Source organism: Nomascus leucogenys, chromosome 13, assembly GCF_006542625.1.
Source record: "Nomascus leucogenys isolate Asia chromosome 13, Asia_NLE_v1, whole genome shotgun sequence".
Lineage (NCBI taxonomy): Eukaryota > Metazoa > Chordata > Mammalia > Primates > Hylobatidae > Nomascus > Nomascus leucogenys.
The window spans coordinates 98,431,302-98,447,563 of NC_044393.1; the positions used below are offsets into that span (position 1 = coordinate 98,431,302).

At 60.1% G+C, this 16,262-nt stretch overlaps 2 protein-coding genes and 1 pseudogene across 7 annotated transcripts in view; 2 read left to right on the forward strand and 1 right to left on the reverse strand.

Moving 5' to 3' along the window:
* Nucleotides 1–347: 347 nt before the first annotated feature.
* ZNF467 (zinc finger protein 467) lies at nucleotides 348–9,723 on the reverse strand. Of its 5 annotated transcripts, XM_030826106.1 has the most exons (6): nucleotides 9,249–9,680; nucleotides 7,446–7,511; nucleotides 7,130–7,205; nucleotides 6,570–6,686; nucleotides 5,236–5,346; nucleotides 879–2,404 (listed from the first exon to the last, which is right to left on the reverse strand). In XM_030826106.1, the coding sequence occupies exons 3-6, from the start codon at nucleotides 7,161–7,163 to the stop codon at nucleotides 879–881; spliced, it is 1,788 nt and encodes a 595-aa protein (XP_030681966.1). In that variant the 5' UTR covers nucleotides 7,164–7,205; nucleotides 7,446–7,511; nucleotides 9,249–9,680. The 5 variants fall into 5 exon arrangements, with proteins under 5 accessions (XP_030681964.1, XP_030681968.1, XP_030681966.1 ...); XM_030826104.1 differs by lacking the exon at nucleotides 7,446–7,511 and having other exon boundaries at nucleotides 348–2,404; nucleotides 9,249–9,723; XM_030826108.1 differs by lacking the exon at nucleotides 7,446–7,511 and having other exon boundaries at nucleotides 348–2,404; nucleotides 6,570–6,669.
* Nucleotides 9,572–11,088, forward strand: LOC115837969 (spidroin-1-like). Its single transcript, XM_030826109.1, has 2 exons — nucleotides 9,572–10,431; nucleotides 11,012–11,088. Exons 1-2 carry the CDS (start codon nucleotides 9,572–9,574, stop codon nucleotides 11,052–11,054), a joined length of 903 nt encoding a protein of 300 aa, XP_030681969.1. The 3' UTR covers nucleotides 11,055–11,088.
* A 1,325-nt stretch (nucleotides 11,089–12,413) lies between these two features.
* LOC100596883 overlaps nucleotides 12,414–16,262 on the forward strand; it is a 56,969-nt pseudogene continuing 53,120 nt past the window's right edge. The window contains exons 1-9 of the transcript XR_004033112.1: nucleotides 12,414–12,616; nucleotides 13,006–13,088; nucleotides 13,255–13,434; nucleotides 13,680–13,924; nucleotides 14,017–14,116; nucleotides 14,848–15,006; nucleotides 15,095–15,174; nucleotides 15,602–15,754; nucleotides 16,028–16,199. The product of XR_004033112.1 is annotated as an SCO-spondin (transcript). The remainder of the gene's footprint in view (nucleotides 12,617–13,005; nucleotides 13,089–13,254; nucleotides 13,435–13,679; nucleotides 13,925–14,016; nucleotides 14,117–14,847; nucleotides 15,007–15,094; nucleotides 15,175–15,601; nucleotides 15,755–16,027; nucleotides 16,200–16,262) is intronic.

A 16,262-nucleotide genomic window follows, 5' to 3' on the forward strand; every position in this document is an offset into this window, starting at 1 on the left:
CATTCTACCCTCCCCGCTCACGGCCAGGCAGCCCTAGCTCTCATACCTGCCTGGGCTGGAGAAGGGCAACACAGAGACTTCTGGACCCAGCAGCCTTAAGAAAGGACTTGTTGCAAGTGCGATGTGAAAGCAACCTTCATCTGCAGTGGATGTGCCACCTCCTTCCTCACGCCACCAAGCTCCGAATCCCCCGGGAGAGTTGCAGAGACCACACAGAGCTCCCAAGCCCATGCCAAAGGACGGCCTGCCCCCCTCAGCTCTAGTCTGTGACACGTGGCGTGAGAGAAATGCACCCTAATCTTCCTTCCTTATACTTCCGAGCTAGAAGCAGGAGCCAGGATGGTGGCTTAGTGAATAAAATATTACATTTTTATTTGGGAGAACCAATTAACTGCAGCTGGCTAAATGTAACTCACCCAGGACAGAAGGGGAAGTGGAAGGGGGTGGTCTATGTGTGGATGGAGGTGGGACAGTGGCTACGAAGAGTCAGGGGTTCCCTCCCCCAACTCATTTAACAGCCCCAGAAGTTTCTGATTTTAATTTTAATGAAACTTTAAGTACGTAAATAACCACTCTTTCCCGCCCTGGTTGAGGTCGCGCTGGGTCCAGGAAATATCTGCTTTCCAAGGGGGCACCTGGGTGGGAGCCTTCCAAGAACTTCAGCTCAACGGTTCCCAGCAAGGGTTCGCTGAGTCTCTGTCCTAGGAGGTCCGAGCTGGGTATGCTGTGCGGACGCAGACACTGCGGGAAGGAAACAGGAGTCCCGCGGGCGCCAAACCTTCCGGCAGCAGCCCAGACCACGGTGCTCACCCCAGGCGGACTCATGGCACAGACCTCTCGAAACTGTGGGCAAGAAAGGGTCCTGGTGAGAACTAGGCTCAGAAGAAGAGCGGGGGCGGCGCCACCTCGGGGGAAGTGGACCAGGCTGGGGCCGCAAGGGCGGCGTCCGGGGCCGCGTGGGCGGCTTCGCCGTGAATGAGCTGGTGCCGCACCAGGTGGGTCTTGCGGCTGAAGCTCTTTCCGCACTGCGGGCAGGAGAAGGGGCGGGAGCCTGTGTGGATAGCCTGGTGGCGGACTAGGTTGGTTTTGGAGCTGAAGCTGCGGGCGCAGACGGCGCAGGCGTGGGGGCGGCTGCCAGTGTGCACCGCCTGGTGGCGGCCCAGGTGCGACTTGCGGCTGAAGCGGCGGCCGCACTGAGCGCAGGCGAAAGGCCTGGCGCCGCTGTGGGCCCTGGAGTGGGCGACCAGATTGGGCCGCGAGCCGAAGCGGCGGTCACACTGGGTGCAGGCGAAGGGCCGTTCACCCGTGTGCACGCGCCGGTGCCGCGCCAGGTGCTGCCCATGCGCGAAGCCGCGCCCGCAGTCCGGGCAGAAGAAGGACCGCTCGCCCGAGGGGGCGCGCTGGGGCGCCACAGGATCGGACCCTGGGCCGCAGCCCGGTCCGCCAGGCGCGCTGGCCAGGGGCTCGGCGGCGGGTGCATCCACGGTGGCGCCCAGTGCGCACTCATTGCACCCAAAGGGGCGACCCTCGCTGCGGTGCAGACACTGGTGCGTGGCGAGGTTCTTTTTCCAGCCGAAGCTCAAGCCGCAGTCGGAGCAGGCGAAAGGCTTTGGCCCGGGAGGGGATGGGGTCGGGGACGGGGCAGTGGAATGAGGAGAAGCGGACGAGTCGGGAGAGGGCCTGGCCTGGCCGGCCGCCTGATGCACCCTTTGGTGCCGCACCAAGTGCTGCTTGTGCGTGAAGCTGCGTGCGCACTGTGCGCACTGGTAAGGCCTCTCGCCCGTATGGATGCGCTGGTGCCGAATCAAGTGCGTCTTCTTGCGAAAGCGCTTCTCGCATTCTGTGCAGGGGAAGGGCCGCTCGCCGGTGTGGGTCTTTTGGTGCGAGCCGAGGTGGATCTTCTGGCTGAAGCGCTTGCCGCACTCCGCGCACGGGTAGGGCCGCTCGCCCGTGTGCGTGCGCAGGTGGCGGGTCAGATGGGCCTTCTTGCTGAAGCGTTTGTCGCACTCGGAGCACGGGAAAGGCCGCTCGCCGCGGTGGCTGCGCTGATGCAGCAGCATGTGGGCGCGCTGCGTGAAGCTGCGGCCGCAGTCCGGGCAGGCGCAGGGGCCCTCGCCCCGGTGCAGCCGCTGGTGCAGTCGCAAGGTCAGCTGGTCCCGGAAGCGCCGCTCACACTCCCCGCAGCCGTAGGGCTTCTCGGGCATCGGACCCCACCCAGACAGCGCGAGCCCACTCAGTGCCCCCGGGGCCCCTGGCTCCAGTTTGTAAGCGGCAGCCAGATGCCCCAGGTCAGGCGCGGGAAAGGGACTGGGAAGTAACGATAGATGCTGGGGCCATTCGACCTCCTCTTCTGCCTCCTGATCTTCGTCCTCCACCTTTACCTTCCGAATCATCCACTCCTCTCCTGGAAAGTCAAAACAAGAATTGTCTATTGAGCTCCACGTGCGGCAACGTTTATTTAACCACAGGATCTCCACTTCCTGGATCCCTGCGGTCTGGCTATGCTCTCCACTCTACCTAACGCTTCCTGGGAGTGACCAAATCCGCAGCTCTTTTCAGGCCTCCTCCTGCACTCTCGGAAGCCTGTAATGCGTGTGAACACCACACCCCTCTCGGGGGCTTCTTCCCCGGCCTGGATGTGCCCAGGAGCCCTCCGGCACCCCTAAAGAGGAACGTTGCCCAAGCTTCAGTCCTCCTGCTTTGCTCCAGGTTCACATCCCTTTGGTGGCTGGCCCAGATCTTCCTGCTCCAGCAGTGCCTTTCTGGGACCCCAGTCTCCATCTCTGGTCCAGCAGCTCTCCTTGGTACTGCAAACTGGCCGCGGCTCAGCAGCTTTCTCGCCACACACCTGAGCTTCCCAAACTGAGCCCTGACTTTAATAGGACTAGAGCCTCCTTCCCTGGTGGCCTTGAAAACTTGATCTTTGACATCTCACCTGGGCTGCTTCTCTTGCTCTCTAACCCCCACCCCCAGCCCACCTTACCTCTAGTGGCCACGGAACCAGGGTGCCCTCGTATTCCTGCTACTCCCTTCTTTCCTGCTGGACAGCCTGAGGGGAAGTCCCATTTAGGAAGACCACGAGGGAGTTTACAGGGTCTGGGGAACTAGTGAACATTGGCACTGGAGAAACTGGGAGGGCCCTCTGGGGGAGCCTCAGCCTAAGGGCAGGTTGCAGGGGCTTCCGCTGGAGTGTTGCCCCTGTCGGGTGCTGCAATGGTCCAGCCAAGAGGAAGGAGCCTGGGGTCCAGACAGGAGGGTCCAACTTAGGTTCTCCTCTGTCACTAACTAGGAGTGTGACTTTGGTTCAGTCACTTAACCTCTTTGAGTTACGTTTCTTAGTCCGCTAAGAAAGTTTGCCCTTTGTGTAACAGTTGGACTAGTTTAAGGCTCCTACGCCTGTGCTGCATCATCAGCTCCTGGGGAACTTTGAGAAAATGCACAAATGGGGGCAAGGCCTATGAGTGTGTTCTCATCTTTAAAGCTCCCAGTGATTCTCATTTGTAAATCATTTAACCAGATAATTTGGGTTCCTGTCTGGCCTGAGGCTTGATTCCATCACATGTGGACTTCCACAATCAGAGGTACTCCCGGTTTCTTCTATCAGTCCATTGACTCCAGACCCCTGTCTACTTATCATACTGTGATACTGCTTTCACCTTCATTGTGGCACTCTTTACTTTTCTACTCAAGAACCATCAATAGCTCTTATTTATTTATTTTTAATTGAGTCAGAGTCTTGCTCTGTCTTCCAGGCTGGAGTGCAATGGGATGATAATGACTCACTGCAGACTCAAACACCTGGGCTCAAGTGATCCTCTTACCTCAGCCTCCCAAGCAGCTGTGACTATGGGTGTGCGCCACCATGCCCAGCTAATATTTCTTATTTTTTCAGAGATGGGGTCTCGCTGTGTTGCCCAGGCTGGTCTTGAAATCCTGGCCTCAAGCAGTTCTCCCACCCCAGCTTCCTGAGTCGCTGAGATTACAGGCATGAGCCACAGTGCCCAGCCCAGCACCCTATTATTTGAAGATAAAACAGGTTCTAGCTGCATCTGAGGCTCACCCCACCCTAGTCCAACTTTCTTTCTCCCAGGCATGGACCTTCCACTTCAGCCAGGCTGCTCTCCTCCCCTTTCTTGCTTCAAGATCTTCTCAGCCTAGAACGTCTTCCCATCCTCCACCCCACCCCTTTCAGAACTGAAGTCTACACCTTTCTTAAAATGCAGCACAAATTAATGTTTTTTGACAAATTCCCAATGCAGGCGGATCTTTTGGCATAAACTCCTATAGCACTTACTGTTAACACTTTTGTGCTTATTTGTGACTTGCCTTTATACTGTTCTTTTAATTCTTTGTTCTAGCTCATATTAAGGTCATCTCAACCAGATTTTATCTTCTGAGGTATGGACATTTTGTGCTCCATTTCTTTCGTGTCTAATAAGAAAGGTGTCTTTATGTGTCTGATAAAAATGGGGACTGCTGCCACTTATCGAGGACCAACTGTAGATGAAGTGTTGTACACACACTGTCACAAACCTTCACAAACCGAAGCTCCTGGAGGCAAGGTGCCTATCCAAGGGCACTCAGCTAGTAAATGCAGAACAAAGATTCAAACCAGGTCCAAGTAACTCTACAGTTCATCTCTTTCCACTGTACTTAACACAGCCTGTATGGAGTAGGCACTCAATAAATCCTTGCTGAATAAATGATATCCCTCAGGCAAAAAAAGGTGGTAGTGGAAGGAAGTCATGGTGGGGTTGTTGAGAGAGAATGAGCAGTCTGATCACCCTGGATATGAGGAGATGAGTTGAATACAGCAGATGTGGGGCATCTGGGTACCTTCACGATCAGTGGAAGCTGGGGAAGGCGGCATGTCAGGGGAGAGGCAGTGAAAATGTTGATCAAAGCCATGTATCTTCATGGCAACTGTAATTAGACTTACACTGGGGGAAATAAAGAGGGGGAGGTAGGATTTCTAGAAGGCATTTGAGGGGAGGCTGTGTTTCTCTTTGGTGACCAGCCTCTCTGACTCCTGCCATCTACAGATGTGAAATTCCCATTCGGCACTGAAGCTCCACAGCAGAAAGGTGCCAGGGCCTGAACTCAACTTGAGTTGGAAGGGCCTGGACTGCCTGTCTTGGGGGATTACCTGCCTCATGAGACAGCAGCTCCGGATCTCGCTGGGCCCCGTTCCCTTGGCCTGAGCCCATGGTGGGATGAAGTGATGGGAAGACTTACCTGAGCAGGCGCCCACAGGCTGAGCCTTCTGTGCTGTGCATGCCTGGCCTCTGCAGGGAGCCTCGGCTTGTTCTGTGTGGGCACCTTCCTCCAGTGTAGAGGCCTTGTGCCCTGGCAGAGAATAGGATACCTCAAGGACTCTGGAGACATCACAGATGGCCAAAGGGCCCCACTGGTGCTGGGAAGCAGGAGCATTTGAAACCCTGGCTCCAGCAGGGCCCACAGGGTTCCTCCCACATCCTACCTGAATTAAGGGGCTGAGTTTCCAGCTTCCCTGGGGCTGCCTCAGACTCCTTCAAGCAGGGCGGCTGCTAAGGGTATGTATGAGATGGACTACAAGGTTACAAGAGCCACCACTCTGAGGAGTTTCTGGAATATGTGTATGTAAGACAGTGGAAGCAAGGAAGTCCCCTGATCTGACGCCCCAGGAGAAGGGCTGGGGCCTTCCCAGCCCCAAGATGGACCCTGGTTCCAAGCAAATCACTGGGGAGAATCAGGATGTCAAAAGCCGGGCACATTCCTGCCTTAGTGCTCTGTTCTGGCTGTACTCTTGCCTGAAGCACTTTTCCCAAATCTGCTGAGCCTTCACCTCTTTTCTTTTTTTAGAGAAAGGTCCTCTCTGTCACCCAGGCTGGAGTGCAGTGGCACTTTCATACCTCACTGCAGCCTGGGCTTAAGGGATCCTCCTGCCCCAGTCTCCCAAGTAGCTGGGAACGCAGGCATGAGCCACCACATCCAGCTAACTTTTAATTTTTTGTGGAGACGGTCTTGCCATGTTGCCTAGGCTGGTCTCGAACGGGGCTCAAGCAATCCTTCTACCATGGCCTCCCAAAGGGCTGAGAATACAGGCATGAACCACCATGCCCGGCTTCCCCCAGCCCCTTCAAATCTTGCACAAATCTTACCTTCCCAAAGAAACCCAGTCTCATCACCCTATTTAATCCTGTAACATGCCCCACCCACCCCCACCTGCAGCAGTCTCGGCCCCCTTCAACCCACTTCACTGGACATTATCCTCCCCCAGAGCTCTTATCACCTTCGAACATAGTTTATAAATTTCCTTATTTATTGTTTGCTGACTCTCTGCACTCATTAGGATTAAGCCCTTGAAGGTAGGGATCTTTGACTATTTGGTCACTGAGGTATTCCAAATGTTTAGAATAGCATCCCACACATAATAGGTGCTCAATAAATGTTTGATGAATGGAAGGAAAGAAGGAAGGAAGGAAAGAAGGAAGGGAGGGAGGGGGAGGGAAGAAGGGAGGGAGGCAGGGAGGGCAGGAGGAAAGCAGGGGGACTCCTCCCTGGGCCTCTCCATGGTTCCTATTACCTACCTGAGCACACCCCCAGTGCTCTCTCTTCCCTAGAAGAGGACATCTGCTCCTGGGCATTATGGGATCCTTCCCTGGGCTCACTTTGGGGGGCCATCTCTGCCTGTCCCACAGAGAATCCTGTTAGAGGCAGAAGGATGGGTCCCAGTAAAGCATCCAGTACAGAACAGGTAACCAGAGGCAGGGGCTGTTCCCCTTCCCAGCCTGCCCAAGAGACTTTTCCCAACCTGCTCAGGAAGGACAGGGTCTCTCCCCAGCATGGACATGGACAGGTACCAACCTCAGTCCCTTTGAGTTGAGTCAGAAAGGACAGAAGGAAGAGATAGCATAGATGGAAATATGACTGTGCTCTGTGAGTGCTCAAGTGCGCATATGGTCTAGAGCGCAGCCTCCACCATGTGCCAGGCATTCAGACACCCCATGCTACAGAAAAGGAGGCTGACCTACAGGCCCCTGGGGCCTCAGGGTTGCAGCCTCCTGAGGGTGGCTCTGCTGTCTGAGTTGTAGATGCCCCTGAATCCTCCTAAGCTTTTCCCCAAGTCCCTTCATTTCTGCCAGCTCACCCAGGGAGCTGAGGGCCTCCAAGGTCTCTCTCATGGTAACCCAGAGTAGCTCCTCCTGGGGATCAGGCCACAGACCCTACGGAGAAAAGACAGCCTTGTTCAGATTTTTCCCAAGCCAGCTTCCACCTGGGCCCTGGCTCTGCCCAACCTCTCCCTATGGGCTCTTCCAGGAGCTCCAAAGGTGACATCCCCAGGTACAGCTGGGGGAAATTAGGGAAACTGGGTTTCAGAAAGCCAAGAGATCTTTGAAGGTGGCCCAAGAAGGCCTTGAAATGATTTCTGTCAGCTCTGGAAACCAGCCGCGCCACCCCCTCACCTGGCAGGTCTCTCACCGCCAATCCCGGCCCATCAGCACCGCAACTCCACGCCCCAGTGTCCTTGCCTGGCAAAGTACAGGAAAGATTCGATTCTCTGGGGAGAGGCTTGAGGGTGGGAGCCCAGGGTGGGGAGTGGGAAACTTCATCTCCTAGGCCCTCCAGCTGTCACTGCCCGAGCTGGTGAAACAGGAGCCAGCCCGGGGGCGGGAGTGAGTGTCACTTTAGGGGTACTGCTTGGGGAGGTCCTCGAGAGGATCCTCTTGTAGGTAGAAAATGACCGCCTCTCCCTAAACCCCTACCACAAAACCACCTCTCACCCGTGCGGGGCTGCTCAAGGCCCGGAAACCGCCCCTGCTGCCCCTTCCCTGCTCCGCCTTCCGCGGCTCCCCCGCCCCTCCCCCAGCAGACTCCCCTCCCCCACCTCCCTGGCAGCCTTCCCTCTGCCCCGCCCTCCCGCTCCCTCTGCCCGCCTCCCGCTCCCTCTGCCTTCCGCCCTCTCTCCCCTGCGAATCGGGCCGGCGCCTCGGCTCCGCCCCCGTCCCCGCCCCTCAGGCTCCGCCCGCCGGCGCCCGGCAGGGCCAACCTCTCGAGGCCCCCTCCGGGTCGGCCCTCCCCTGCCACCGCCTCCCCTGACCCTCCGTTCCGGGCCGCCTCGGCGGCAGCGCTCCCCTCCCCCTCTCAGACTCCAGGCTGCCTTTCCCTGCCCTCCCGGTTCTCCCCCGCTCCATCTCCCTCCCCGGCTGCACACCCTCTCCCTTCCTTTCCCCCTCCTCTTTTCCTTCCTCCCCAACACCCGCCCTCCTCCTCTCAGCTCTTTTCCCCAACCCAGTTCTCCTCTCCCCTCCCTCCTCTCCTCCCCCACCCCGGTTTCCCTTCCTTCTCCTTTCCTCGCCTCACCTCGGTTCCCTTCCCTCCCCCTTTCCAGCCCTCCCCCACGTCTCCCCACCGCCCTCCCTCTCCCTCCCTCCCTTCTGCTGCTCTCCTTCCCCTCCGAGGCCCCCGCCTCCCTTCCCCCTCTGTCTCCCCAGCAGGCTCCAGCTTCGCTTCCCTCCCCGTCCCCAGTCCCCAGAACTGCTCTTCCCCTCCCCCCTCCCAGGCCGCTTCCCAGCTCCCGGGTCCTCCGGCCCCCAAACCTGGGGGTCTAGGGTTGACCGGCTCGCTCGGGACCTTCCCGCGGGCCTGCCCTTCCCACCCCGCCTCCCCTCCGAACACCCCTCCGCCCTCTCTCCTCCGCGGCGGCGCCCCCTCCCTATTTCTGCTCCCCTCAGACTTCTCACCCCTCCCAAGTTTTCCTCCCGACGGGACCCTCAGCTCCACCCCCCTGCCCCGCCGCCCTCCCAAGCAGCTCCGATCGCCGACTTCACTCCAGGTCCCGGCCTCCTCCCCAGCTCCGGGGCTCACCTGTCAGCGCCCTTCTCTCCCGCCCCTCCCGAGCGGCCCCGTCCCTAGCGCCCGCTTCTTCCTCCCCTTCCCCCTCGGCCCCCTCCCACACTCCCTCTCCCCTCCCCTCGGGGCCCGCCGGCCCCCTTCCCACCTGCCTCCCGCCCGACCCCTCCCAGCCCCCGCCCTTCCCTCCAGCCCCCCCGGTCTCCTCTACCCCACAGCCCTCACCCTGCCCGCGCCGGCCTTGCCCTCCCTTCCCCCAGCCCCCGACCTCCCCTGACCCGCGCCCCTCCCCCACGCCCGCCGTCCGCGCCCCTACCCCCGGGGCTGTCACCTGCGCGGAGCCGGCCGTGACCCAACCGCGGCGCTGAGGGAGCCACGGGCGGGGCCGCCTGCAGCGGAGCTTCCCCGGCCCTTACCTGGCTGGCCGGCCGCTCCGCCCGCGCCGAGGGGACCCAGGCGCCCGGGCCTCTTGCCCCGCCGGCTCTGCTCACAATGGCGCTCGCTGCCTGCAGCTCGGGTGCTGACGGCCCGAAGACTGACAGACTGACAGCCCCGAAACTTCGCGGGGAGGAGAGGGATAGACGCGCGGGGAGCTGAAGCCGGGAAACGGCGCCTGCAAGGGAGGAGGGACCAAGGGAGCAGGGGGAGAGCCCCGGCGCACCGGGCTGGGGGAGGCAGGGGCAGGGGTTTCAGGAATGGGGTCCCGGGAGGGAGCACCGCGGGCTTAGGTGGGCAGGTGATGGTCCTAAGGCTCCGAGCCCGGAGTAGGTGCTGGAAGTGGGAGCGCAGGACGGGGGAGGGGAGGGGAGGGGAGGGTGATGAGAGAGGGGGTGGAGGAGGGCGAGGAGGCTGGGGAGGAAGGGCACTCGGGCTGCGGGGAAGGGTGCCAAGGGAGGGTGCTCGCGGCCGCGGAGGGAGGAGCCGGGGAAAGGTGGAGCGCGAACGGGTGGGGGGGGCGAGGAGGAGTTGGGGGAACGAGGAGGGGGCGTGTCGGGGGGGAGCCAGCAAGTCGTGCGCTGCCGTCTCTAAGTCGCCGGTGGCAGCCGGGTGTGCAGCGCCGCGCTCCCGCGGGAGGACGGCCCGGGGTGTCGGTCTGGGAAACTCTGGCCCCGCCCCCGTTCTCCACCCGGATTCCACCCGGATCCACCCAGACCCGCAGCCCCTCGCCTGGAGTCCCGAGGACCCGATTCGAAACCAGCCGCGGGAGCCGTGGGGACAGGCGGGAGAGAGGGCTGGGCCCCCGTGCCTGGGAGAACGGGTCCTTCGAAGTAGAAACTGGGGAGAGGACGTTGAGCCAGGTCCCCTGGGAGAAGGCCGGGCCGGGTCGGGAGCTCCAGGGGGCAAGGCTGGGACGGGGCTGGGCGGAGATTCTGGGAGGGGGCTGCAGAGAGGGGAGGGCTCTATGGGCGGGAAACAACTGCTGGGGGGCCTGCTGGCCCAGACACCACCTGGAGTTAGATGTGGAGGGCAGCCCTCAGCCCTCAGCCCCAGCTTCAGGGGACTCCACTCGCCCTCCCTGCCCAGGTTACGAGGTTTCTCCTCGGCTTCGTTCCCGCTGCGCCCACTCCTGAAAGCTCCGGAGATGCTGAAGTCTGGACTGTTAGTTCCCGGTCTCCTCTCCACGAACTTTCTCCAAACCCCCGGGTTCCAGCTTCCTCCCTTCTGCCCCTTTACGGGAAAGGGTGACTGCAACTCGGGTCTCTTCCCAATCCCAGTGCTGCCTGATAAACCCTGGTCTGAATCCAGAGCTGAGAATGAGGCTGGGAAGGGGAGGGTATGAATGGCCCTTGAGCTCCTGCTACCACAGCCCACCACAAGGATGAGTGCCTGGAAGAGCGCCCATCCCTCGGGCTCAGCTGTGAAGGCTCCTCTGCCTCCAGGATGAAGGGAGCCCCTGGAGTAGCATGTGTCACTGTGCATGCTGGGGTGTGGCCGAGCACCTGTGCCAGTGTTGTGAGACTTACAGTGAGAGTGTGCATGTGTGTAAAACAGGAAAGGGGGTGTCTGGGTGTGCATGTGGCTCTTTCTGAGGACTCCAGAGTGGGAGTTGATCCCAGCCATCCGTGACCCCCTGAGAGACTCACTCTGGGCCCTTTTTTGGCCCTGGGACCAATGGTGAACCCAGGAGAAGGACAGTTCGGCCCAGCTCTGGTTAACAGCAGCCCCCTTCCTCCCCTAGGTGGAATGACTCTACAGGATACTTGGAGGGATATCAGGTTTAGGAGACCGAGGGGCGTGGAATCGGAGCCAGGCTGCATTCCAGCCCTGGTGTCCGGGTGTGCTCGGAGCTCTGCTGGGACCAGGATGGACCCCGGATTCCCCTGTGGAGCCTGTCACTGCCCCTCCCAGCCGGACTCTCGGATTATTTCATCCGGCTTAGCTCTGTCCCAGGGCTGGGGGAGCTGGTTTCCCCACCCACTCTTTCCAGAGGGTCCTCTCATTCCTCAGCCTAGGCTCCCCAGTTCTAGACCCCAGAGACTCTAGGAGACCCTCGAAGGAGACAGGGTGGGCCCAACCAGCCACACATAATCATCCCCAGCAAGAAACTGGACCCTGGAGAAAAGGGTTCATGTTGCCCACCCATCTCCACACACTCAGGAACCCCAGCTACCCTGGAAGCGCTCCTGCTCACTGCCCCCCACTCCTGAGTTTGGGCAAGAGAGGGGCGGGAGGCAGGGGAACACCATCCAGGCAGAAGTTCAAGCCTGGAAGACCCCATCAGTCGTTTAGCCCAGGAGCTCTTAACCTTTTCATGGGGTCATGGCCCTCTTGAGAATCTAATAAAAGTTACCGAATTGTCTCCAGAAAAATGTGCACATATAATTTCAAAGAATTACTGGAGTCTGAGTCCTATTTGTGCATCCCTGGGAAGTCCCTGAAATTTTTACTGGGAAGGAAATTGAGGCCCAGAAAGGGAGGGTGGCTTGCCTGAAGCCCCATGTTAATTTGTGGTAGTGCCTGAGAGTGTGAAAATACACACACACACACACACACACACACACACACACACACACGGAAACAGATGCACTGGAAGGGGACAGGAAGGAGACTGTTTCCAGGGAGAGCTGGCCTCTGAGGGGCTGGTGTGGCAAGTCCAATCCGGTTGTGGGCAGCTGGTGCCCTGGGGCATGAGACTGGAATAAGCCTCCCCAGCCCCCAGAACTGGCCACTGGGCTGTGGGGAGGCTGCGTGGGGCAGGAGAGAGCACCGCAGGCCTCTCTGTGCCCCCTCTGCAGCATCGCCTCTCTTGAGCCCAAGCCTCACGTTCCCCAAAGGTGCCCCGGGGGTGAGGGCACCATGCTGCTCCTTGCCCTCCTCTTTGGGATGGCGTGGGCCCTGGCTGACGGGTAAGCAGCCCACCCTGGACCCCTCTGACAAGGGTCCTCCTTCTGCCACATGCCCAGGGACCCTCTGGGGCATCAGACTCCACGGCCCCCACCCCCGGGGTCCTCCCTCCACCCCCACCACTTCCCATGAGTGTCTCTCCCTACCTTAGCATCCTCCTTACTTCAATAACCACCCCTGGGAGTGGTGTCATAGGACAGGGCTTTTGGTGACAGAGGGAATGGTGGCAGCAGCTGTGGTTCCCCATCATGGGCAGGCGGTGGTGTGAGTGGACAGAGACCATCCGTGTGGAGGAGGAAGTAGCACCCCGTCAGGAGGACCTGGTACCCTGTGCCAGCCTCTACCATTACAGCCGCCTGGGCTGGCGGCTGGACCTTCCCTGGAGTGGCCACGCAGGGCTTACCCGCTCCCCAGTGCCTGGGCTCTGTCCTATCTACAAGTGAGTAAGGGTGAGAGCCTGGGCTGTCTGCCGGGCAGGAAAGGAGTGACAGGCCGGACATCCTGAGAGTGGGGAGGCTCTGGAGGAAGCAGGCATTTGGGAAGTAGGTTTGGAGTGGGCTTGGAGAAGGGTGGAGCGTGTGAGATTAGTATGGGGGGTGAGTGAGCGCTATGGTGGGCCCAAAGCCTGCTCCTTCTACCCACCCCCTGCCCCCAATCCCCATGGTCTGCCCTCCCAACATTATTCTCACTTTGCATGTGGGGAAATTAAGGCAGGGGAAATGATGTGATTAGAGTAGCTGACAAAACAATGTCCCCAGCCCTCCCCAGGGTGGGACTGGGCTGAACGCTAACATCTCCTCCCCATTTCCACCTGCTCGGTGGGTGCAGACCTCCAGAAACCCGGCCTGCCAAGTGGAACCGGACAGTGAGGGCTTGTTGCCCAGGCTGGGGGGGCGCCCACTGCACTGAGGGTAAGCACCTGAGTGCATTTGGGGAAGCGGTACCTTCTGGGAGTCCTGGGCAGGGGATGTTAGCTCAGATTTGTGGTTTCAGGCAGAGAACCAGGGCTGGGCTGAGAGCTCCAGGCTACCCCATATTCACTGCCTGGGTCTGCCCCATTCTCCCCACCTACCGCAGCCCTTGCCAAAGCCAGTCCTGAAGGCCACTGCTTTGCCATGCGGCAGTGCCAGCTACAGGCAGGCTCAACTAATGCCTCAGCAGGAAGCCTGGAGGAGTGCTGCGCCTGGCCCTGGGGACGAAGCTGGCAGGATGGCAGCTCCCAGGCCTGCTTCAGCTGCTCCAGCCAACACCTGCCAGGTGGGTCCACAGACTCCAGCCTGCCAGACACGCACAGTCCTGGCCATCACCCCTTCCGCCTCCCCAGGCACTCCCACGTGGAGTCCTTGTGCTCTGCGCCCTTCTACAGGGCCCATACTGGCTCCCTGGCCCACTAGAGTGACCATGTCCTGTCTGCCTGCCTCCCGCTGTGCCGGGAGCCCTGTGTCCTCACCCTTCACCTCTGCCTCACACTCAGAGGCTCACAGTTGGTGTGTCTCTCCCAGGCAGTGCCTCTTCTCCAGCCCTCCTGCAGCCCCTGGCAGGGGCCGTGGGCCAGCTCTGGAGCCAGCACCAGCATCCCTCTGCCACCTGTGCCTCGTGGTCGGGCTTCCACTACCGCACCTTTGACGGCCGCCACTATCACTTCCTGGGCCGCTGCACCTACCTGCTGGCGGGTGCTGCGGACTCCACCTGGGCTGTCCACCTAACACCCGGGGACCGCTGCCCCCAGCCTGGACTCTGTCAGCTGGTGAGGGAGGGAGATGGGGCAGCCACAGGGAGGAGGCTGGACAGGGGAGGAAGAGAGCCCTGGCCCCCTTTTCCACTATGCATCTCCTCAAGGTCCAGGTGACTATGGGACCCGAGGAGGTGCTGATCCAGGCTGGAAATGTGTCTGTGAAGGGGCAGCTGGTACCTGAAGGGCAGTCTTGGCTGCTCCACGGTGAGAGCACTGGGGGAGCAAGAGGCTGCCTGGGCCCCCACGTGCTCCTCTGGGACAGTCTCTCCACCCTCCAGGCAGGGTCAGAAAAGGAGCAGGGGGCAGTTTGGGAATGAGCCCACAGTGGGGCCATTGCTGTTGGGAGGCACTGAAGCGTGGAGCTAGTGAGGGGCCAGGAGGAGCCAGGCCTAGTCCCGACCCTCTGCAACTACCCCCACCAAACTCTCGCAGCACCAGCTCAGACAAGTCCCTCTACCTAACTGCCCGAGCCTCAGTTTCCCCACCAGCCTCAGAGGAATGCTGTGAGGTAGCACTTTGGTGCTAAGCAATGGAAAGCTCTCCTAACAGAACCTTTGTCCTGGCTGGGCTGCAGGGTGAGGTGGGGGTGAGCTTCCTGTGTGTATGCCTGTGTGTGCACGGGTGCAGTGTGTGCATGTATGTGTGCATGCGTGTGTGTGCATGTGCATGTGTGTTTCATAGTTCACTTGAAGTTTACTCTCTCCAGAGAGTGTCTGCAGCTTTCATGAGCTCCTCAAAGGGAGCTGTGATGGAAATCAGTTACTCTGCTGTAAAGCATATACTTTTGGTATAAAGTGCAGAGCTCTCTAGAATGTGAGAATTGTGTGAGTTACTTCCCTTCTCCTTTCCATCCCTGGGTAGCTGAGCCCAGCTGTGGTCGTGGGAAGGGTGAGAATTGTGGCTGCAGGGGGCAAGTGACCTCTTTCTGTGCCCAGGGCTGAGCCTGCAATGGCTGGGGGACTGGCTGGTGCTGTCAGGGGGCCTGGGGGTCGTGGTGCGGCTGGACAGGGCTGGCTCTATCTCCATCTCTGTGGACCACGAGCTCTGGGGACAGACGCAAGGCCTCTGTGGGTTCTACAATGGTTGGCCAGAGGGTAAGTGGGGTGTGGTTGGTTGCTGGTGTAGCAGGGAAGGGAAGACCGGAGGCCCTAGACCCAGCACCCCTGCCTCACCCCTTCTCAGATGACTTCGTGGAGCCAGGCGGAGGGCTTGCCATGTTAGCAGCCAACTTTGGAAATTCCTGGAGGCTCCCTGACTCGGAGGTGAGGCTGCCGCTGGGGCCCCTCCCTCCCAGCCGCCTGCCCATTCCCAGCTTTTCAGCCTGGCTCCTGACCCCTGCACCTCCAAGCCCTTGTCCCAGTTTCATTGCTGGCCTGTTCCCTAGGACAGGGACTGGCCCTCTCCCAGATCCTCAGGGGCAGAGGGCAGGCCTTGGGGTCCCACAGAAAGCCCAGCTGCCTGCTGTGAACTAGCCATCTGAGGCCAGCATTGGTGAACCAGTTAGTCATTTATCCCCATCACTGCAGCCCAGCGTGGGGCTGCCACCTCGCCTCTCTCCCCAGCCCCAGGATGTGGGCGGTGGGCCTGAAGGTGGGGCCCTGGTGCTGTGTGAGAGCAGGAGGCATTTTTCTGGGGTCCTGGTTAACGTCCCTCATCACTGCCGCCTGACCTGATGTCCTTTGTTTGCAGCCTGGGTGTCTGGATGCGGTGGAGGTGGCCCAGGGCTGTGACGGCCCCCTGGGGCTCACAGAGGCAGATGTAGAACCTGACCACCTGCGGGCTGAAGCCCAGGACGTGTGCCATCAGCTGCTGGAAGGTCCATTCGGGCAGTGCCATGCCCAGGTATGGGTGGGGTGGGGGTGGTGTCTGGCACCCAAGGGAAGGTGATAGAGAAGTGTCAGCAAGCTGGTCTGGCCCTGCCTGTGGGTTACTTTGGGCCATTTGTCAAACCCCCACCTCTCCATCCTCGGCTTTATCTCTGGGAAATGGCCCGCTCATATATGTGATCTCTGAGATCCCTTCTGGGGCCGATCCGTTTGGTTATAAGTTATGGAGTGATGGAAGCAGGAGGTAGGGGGTGCTGGCTGTTTGCTGAGGGGCTGTCCTTTCCTACAGGTTTCCCCTGCTGAGTACCACGAGGCCTGTCTCTTTGCCTACTGTGCAGGGGCCATGGCAGGCAGCGGGCAAGAGGGGCGGCAGCAGGCTGTGTGTGCCACCTTTGCCAGCTATGCCCAGGCCTGTGCCAGGCGGCACATCCACATTCGCTGGAGGAAGCCTGGCTTCTGCGGTACTGCTCGGGCCTCCCCCCGCTGCGGGATTGACTGAGAGCCTCCCCACCCTGCAGGATTGA